The 7,500-nt window shown below is 37.1% G+C and overlaps 1 protein-coding gene across 1 annotated transcript in view; it reads left to right on the plus strand.

The window, feature by feature from the left end:
• Positions 1-6,199: 6,199 nt before the first annotated feature.
• LOC144964086 (QRFP-like peptide receptor) overlaps positions 6,200-7,500 on the plus strand; it is a 1,433-nt gene continuing 132 nt past the window's right edge. The window contains exon 1 of the mRNA XM_078898027.1: positions 6,200-7,500. This exon is cut by the window's right edge and continues 132 nt beyond it. Within this exon, the coding sequence (XP_078754153.1) occupies positions 6,200-7,273 (1,074 nt within the window). The 3' untranslated portion in view covers positions 7,274-7,500.

Consider the following 7,500-nt stretch of genomic DNA (forward strand, 5'->3'; position numbering starts at 1 on the left):
ATCTGTTGCATTCTTAATTCTCTCTAAAATAATACGGTTGAAAACCTTTCCTGGGATAGAAAGAAGAGTGATGCCTCGATAATTATTACAATTACTGAGGTCCCCTTTCTTTGGAAGCTTGATAAGATGTCCTTCCTTCCAATCCTTTGGGAATATATCGTCATTCCAGATTCTCTCAAATAGTGGGTGCAGGGCCTCAGCATTTCTTTCGCATCAACTTTTAGAGCCTCCGGTGGAAACTGGTCTGGTCCAGCAGCTTTCCCCCTTTTCATCTTGTTAATGGCACCCACAATCTCTGCTATCGATGGTGGATCACAGCTAATTGGTAGCTCATTCCTTGCAGGCAAAATTTCTGGCTGGTTGTCTGGTGGTGGTCTGTTCAGAAGGCAGTTGAAATGTTCCCTCCATCGTTCAGATTGAGCCTCTTTTCCAAAAATAGTTTTCCCATCTTTGTCTTTGACTGGTACCTCTGGTTTCCCATATTTTCCAGCAAGTGTCTTGGTAGTTTGATAAAGGATCCTCATGTGTCCTCCAGTCGCTGCTGCTTCTGCTTTCTCTGCAAGTCTGTTCATGAATGCTTCCTTGTCTTTCTTCACAGATCTTTTGACTTCCTTAGCTGTGGCTCGATACTGCTCTTGTGCATCCAGTCTTGAAGCCCTTGTTCGGCTTGCATTCACTTGTTCCTTCCTTGTTCTCCTCTTTTCAATAAGGTCCAAGGTGGTTGGACTTATCCATTCTTTATGTTCCGATTTCTTTACCCCCAATACCTCGTGGCAAGTTGTTATGTAGACTTCCTTGATCTTTGCCCAATGTGACTCTACATCTATGTCCTCCTCGAGCTCAGTAAGAGGTTGGAATCTATTACTCAATTGTAGTTTGAATTCCTCATTCTTTTCCCCATCAAGTGCATTCACCTCGAATTTTCTTCTTGTATGTGATCTGGCCCCGTGTTTTCTGAGTCGGAGCTTAAGCTTTGCCAATAGCAGGTGGTGGTCTGATCCAACATCTGCCCCTCTCCGTACTGTCACATCTTCCAATGAACGTCTGAATCTACGAGAGATACAAAAATGATCAATCTGATTCTCTGTCACACCATCTGGTGAGACCCAAGTTGCTTTGTGGATCCTCTTATGGGGGAACACTGATCCTCCAATCACCAAACTGTTGAATGCACAGAAATTTGCAAATCTCTCTCCATTATCATTCATTTCTCCCATGCCATGACGTCCCATGATACCTTCATAGCCTACGTTATCCTGTCCCACTTTTGCATTAGCATCTCCATCAATATGTTGATGTCTTTCCTTGGCAACTTGTCAATGACTTGTTGTAGCAGACCATAAAATGTATCTTTGTCCTCATCTGTTGCATCATTTGTTGGGGCATAGATCTGTACAATGTTCATGCTGATCTTCTTACTCCGTGTTGTAAAGGACGCCATGATGATCCTTTCTCCGCATTGTTCCCATCCTCTCAGTGACTTCTGGGCAAACTTGCTTAGAATTATTCCTACTCCCTGTGTATGAATCCCGTCCCTCTCCCTGAATATAAAATCTTCTCCCCAGACTTGAGGTGTTTCTGTCCGGATTGTATCCAGTGGGTTTCGCTTACTCCAAGTATATGCAGCCTGTATCTTCTCATCTCAGTCACAACTTGAGAGCTTTTTCCTGCTTCATACATGGTGCGAACGTTCCACGACGCAATTCGAAGCTGCTTGTTTGGCGAAGACGTCATCGGGTCAGCAGAGTCCTTTCGGCTTTGTCTGTTGTCCTTCATAAATTCTGTAATTCCAGAAACTCTTCGGTCGCCCAAGCTAAAAAAAGGATTTAGTTTGTCTGTCTGTGTTTCTGTAACGGTTTGAGTTTAACGGAAAGGGGTGTTAACCCTTTGCCAACCCCCAACCTGGAGGACCAGGTGACTCAAAGATGGAGGAATCACACACCATTAGTCGCCTTTTACGACACGCTGGCTTGGCGTTGGGCTATTCTTGACTCTCTCAGTTGAGGGACCCCGGACACCACACGGGGCGGCTCTTTCATAATTAACCGAAAAATACCTGTAAAATCCGCGTTTTTTATGCTATCAACAAAATTCTTGCATATATATATATATATATATATATATATATATATATATATATATATATATATATATATATATATATATATATATATATATTATTTAATATTTACCACAATGTTGGAGTCAGTCTACATCGATGTTTCAGGCCTTTTCAGCCATCGTCAGGACTGTGTGTTACATGAGTTTGGTTTGTTGTGTGTTGTTGCTTGTTGACTTCAACTATATATATAATATAATATATATATATATATACTAGTAAAAAACCCGCAATTTCGTGGGGAAAAAACTATTTTCATTCGATATTGTACTCACCATTATTTAATGAGGGCAGATTGGTAAACAACGTTGTCTGTGTAACTTGGTGCATCCTCTGTTGATTTTTCTGTGTGGCCCAACATTAAGTGTAAGCCACTATAGCCTCTGACCCGTGACACAGCAACATACATTTGTCCGTGTGTGAAATCAGTTTGTGGCAAGAAAATCAACTGCGAAAATAAACATGAAGTAGCAGACGTGAGCAGAGCTGAAAGACGATCCTGGGATCGAGAACTTACCTTAGAGTATTACAGTACTCTGTTGATCATGTTTGGTGGTGTTTTTATGCACATCCACTGGAGGTGTACAAAAATGTACCGTTTTTATGCACCCCGTTGGCAGTGCTGGTTGATTAATGAAAATGTTGCTGCTTGAAGCTCGAAGGAAAAAATTACGATAAGTGTTGAATTGTAAGCCTCAATTGAATAGACGATGACAAACTGTGGACGTTTCTGATTTCCCCTTTATCAACAAAACATGACGAATAAGACACTAAGGACGAATGAGAGATGTGTAGTGTGAATTGCGTAGATAAAGTAAATAGACATAAACAATGATGGGACAGGAAGTTTTTGAAAAACAACAACAACAACAACAACAACAAAGAAGAAGAAGAAGAAGAAGAAGAAAAAATCCCCAGGAAAATGACAAAGACGCGGTAAACGAATACACTGATAACAATCGACGTTTACATATAAATACACGTCGATAACATTGAATGGTACCGATGTTGTTTTAATAATAATAATAATAATAATAATATAATAATATAATAATAATAATAATAATAATAATAATAATAATAATAATAATAATAATAATAATAATAATAATAGATTAATTTAAGGTTTTAAATATATGTCCAGTAACTATAACAACAAACATGATGTCTTTCTCAATAAAGTAAACTTTTTTTTTGAATGTCCACAATGGGATTGAACCCAGTACTTTCAAGGTTAGAGTCTGACAGCTTGTCCACTGCGCTACGGAGCCAGCTGACTGCTCATAACTTTTAATAAGGTCTTTCTAAAACCTTATTTTACCTTCAATGCAACTTCTATTTTCTGGTTTTAAATTTCGATTTTTTAGATTATTATTATTAATTAATTAATTACCAAAGAAGTTAAACCTGAGTATTATCCACCCGAAACCATCACATTGAAAGCATCAAATGGGCAATACTAATACTTGATGTCATAAACAGATGAAAACTGTTGAAAACTTAGTGTAGATCTGAAATCCGTAAAGTAATTAAGTGAATACATTAGTATTTCGAATGCGACGATGTGCGTAAAAACGCCAAACTGACAACTTTTTACAGTGTCGAAATTTCTTGTTTTTGAGGGTGTTAGTGTCGTCGGTACATATTTTATGATATCTGTTTGACTCAACGAACTTTCAAACTGACTTTCAATTATAAAAGGAAATCACAGATGACTTCCTGCTGCTGTCACTAATGATTTATACTTATACCGACATCCCTTATTTATTATTTTTTGTATTTATTTTCAATCCCATTGTCTTTATTTTCCAACAACAGTCTACACGTTTTTATATTTCACTTTCTAAACTGCATTACACAGTTCCTCCCCACATCCCCTCTTTTGACTTAATTAATTGCGCACCTTTTAGAAATATCTAGTATTCTATTTTAATTCGTGCTTCCTTATAAAGGAGCATACTAATTTCCTGCCAACCAATGTTTTGTTTATTCATCTTTACTACGCCACTACCACATTATCTCATTCATCTGTGGTGTTTCATTCATCCTGTTTTGTTGAGAAAGGGGAAACCCGAAACGTTCATTTGATCTGTTTTTGTAATTAAATTGAAGCTTACATTCAATTTCACATTATTATTTATTTCTTCGAGCTTTGAGCAGCAACATTTACAGTGAATGCATTATTTCGAATGCAACGATTTGCGTAAAAACGCCAAACTGACAACTTTTTACAGTGTCGAAATTGGTTGATTTTGAGAGTTTTAGTGTCATCGGTACGTATTTTATGATATCTGTTTGACTCAACGAAATTTCAAACTGACTTTAAATTATAAAAGGAAATCAAGTTATCTGTTTATCTATCTGTAAAAAATACATTTCTAATTTTCAAATCTTTCAGTAGAGTTGTGCGCCGTATAATTTTTTTTATTGACTGAAATAAGCACACTGTTCTCCACAAAGCTATATTTTTAAAAGAAAGGATACAGTTGTTTTATGACCTTGAACAACGAAAATCAACAACAACCGCGCCAACAACAATAATAATATAATAATAACAACAACAACAATAAGAAGAACAATAAATAAGAAAGAAAGACTGAAAAAACAACAACACAAAAACAAGCGAAATATGTCAATAGGCAGTATTATATGATTTTTGCACAGTGTGTAAAATCTATTTGAAATTTGTGTTGTATGCATTTTAAATACAAACAGCATTCTGTTACCGAATCGTAACATTTAAGTTAAAACCAGGCAATATTGTTCGCATGGTAATTAATTGTTAACACAATTTATAAAGAACAAATAGTACGCGTGCTTTTCGTTCTTTGTTTTGTTATTATTGCTCAACGACTGTCAAGCTGTCAGTTTTGCTCAGTTGGGGGAGGAGGAGGAGTAGGAAGAGGAGGAGGAGGGGGTGGGGGTAAAGAGAAGTGGATGTGTGTTGCTGGGTCTGATCTTAGAGGCAATTGGATGCAATAGTCTGATGTCACGTCGCCCAGCAATGGCGGCCATCTTGGTTCTAAACAAAGAAAATCGGTACTTTTTTTTCTTCATGCTGGCTAGAACTTTTCATATGTCTTGTGATCAGAATGTGTAAAAGTCAAAACATGATCAAATTTATGGGGCTTTTTTCCTCTGGATACGCTTTTATGCTCACCGGAGAAATATTTCATAAGGGCGTCCGCCTTTGTTCCGATAGTTTAGAGCCAGTTACTAAGTTACCATGCGTCATTAGGAAGGAAGTGACGTTACGACTGTTGAAGAATATTCGGATAAACTCCTGCTCTTCTATTTCGTAGAGTTAAAGCAATATTATATGTATATTGGTAACACTAACACCAGCCACCAGTGACCATTGTTCAAGTAAGTGTCAATGTTACGGTATCTCAGCGTTCGTCGCCTCATTTTCGCCCGTCTTCAACGCAGGGTCATTATGGTGAAGAATTTGTCACAGTGATTGTCCTTAGAGAAGACGGGTGGTTAGCGATGTGGACAAGTATATAAATGAAAGACGTGGTGGAGCTCGACGCCATTTCATCGGTGTCAACTCCTGTGTTTCCTTAAGCTTTTGATTTAGCGAAAAATGTTTCGTTAGAAATCTGTAAAATTGCAATTAACAATAGGCATTAATTAAATACTATCTTCATTATTGAATTAATGCTGATCATAAATTTTTATTTTATATCGTTGATACTGATGACGACCTCAATTCAAATTTCATATTTTTTAAAAACTGTCAGATTTTTTTCTGAATACAGTTGCAAAGTAGTTTTAGTTCAATATTAAGTGCCTAAGTTGAAAAATGAGAAGCCAGTAGGTTGAGACAGAATAAAATGCTTTGCTAATTGCTAACCTATTTGAATCGAAAAATCAAAGAGTCGGGAAACGAAAAGAAACATTTTAAAGCTTTATTCAACTCTCATGAAATATCACATAATACATTTTGCATTTACGTACCAAAAATTGATGTGATGTGAACATTTGAACGAATCAGATGGCATACGCAGGTCTAAAAATTGCCTTTATTTTGCAATAATTAGGATTTGAACTTTATCGCGGTTTTCGTTTCCTTGTACAATGGAAAACGTTACGCTAACCAACGACAACAATGAAACAATCCAACCTGATGGAGGAATTGTCAGTGATTCATTGGCATTTTATATTGAAATAACTGTGACCGTTGGTGTTTGCAGTATTGTAAGCTTTGTTGGAATGGTGACAAACATCATCAACGTCATCGTTTTTGTCCGACAAAAAATCTCCACAGGTAGTACAAACCCAAGTCTCCTGGGTCTTGCAATATCGGATTTTTTCTGTGTTTCATCAATGCTTTGGTTTAGCATCAGCTATTGCTTATTACTCATAGAATATCCACTGACTGAGAAGTGGTTGACCTGGGATCTTGTGTACATCGCAGCCTCATGGCCACATCTCATGTTTGCCCAAATTACAAGGATGGTCACTGCATACGTGGCATTTGAACGCTGTATTTGTGTGGTATTTCCATTCAAAGCAAGAAGCTTGTTTAGCCCCAGAAGCAGTTGTATTGCGATTTCAAGTATTTTCATTCTATGTGGACTTTGTTATTCTCCCGTGTATATATCACATGACATGGAAATGTTTACTGATCCCGAGACCAATAAAACACAAATGGCTTTTGTCTCCCCGGAGGAGTGGATGGTAACGGTTGACATTGTATACTTTTCAAACACCGTAGTCTTTAATATTGGTTCGCTGGTGATTGTCGTTGTTTGCAGCATCATCACAGCCATCCATGTCCGATTGTCCATGATTTGGAGGCAAACAACGTCATCGGTAACTAACTCCCAAGTAGAGCCACCACCAAGACAACAGAAACAGCAACTGTCGTCATCGAGGATACGAAAGGAGAGAACACTAATTCGGATGATTATCCTGATTTCAATTATTTTTATTGTGTGCTACTCTCCATATTTCTTATTTTTCATACTGACATTAATTTTCTCCGACCTGAGGGCCTTGGGTAAATATCACAACTTAACGATAGTCATTTATTCATTCATATACTTAATGGAAACCGCAAACTCTAGTATCAATATAGTCATTTACTACACAATGAGTTCAAAATATAAAAAGGAACTGCTTGCCTTGTTTAAATGGAGAAGCACATAATCTTTCATTGTATTTGATCAGAAAGTTTTAGAAACCAGAGGAAAAAGTCAAAAAGATCCGAAATACGAAATTATGAATATTGTACTGATTACTGAATCACATAACAAATGTCATAATATGTCATAGCAAGGATTGCTTAAGTCAAAGGCCTTTAATATCTACCACGTGAATAACTAGAAAGGGTCAGGCCAAATAAATTCGAATATAATCATAACTATGAAGGTAAT

This window comes from Berghia stephanieae, chromosome 2, assembly GCF_034508935.2.
Source record: "Berghia stephanieae isolate SIO BIC M18660-M18661 chromosome 2, UCSD_Bste_1.3, whole genome shotgun sequence".
Taxonomy (NCBI): domain Eukaryota; kingdom Metazoa; phylum Mollusca; class Gastropoda; order Nudibranchia; family Aeolidiidae; genus Berghia; species Berghia stephanieae.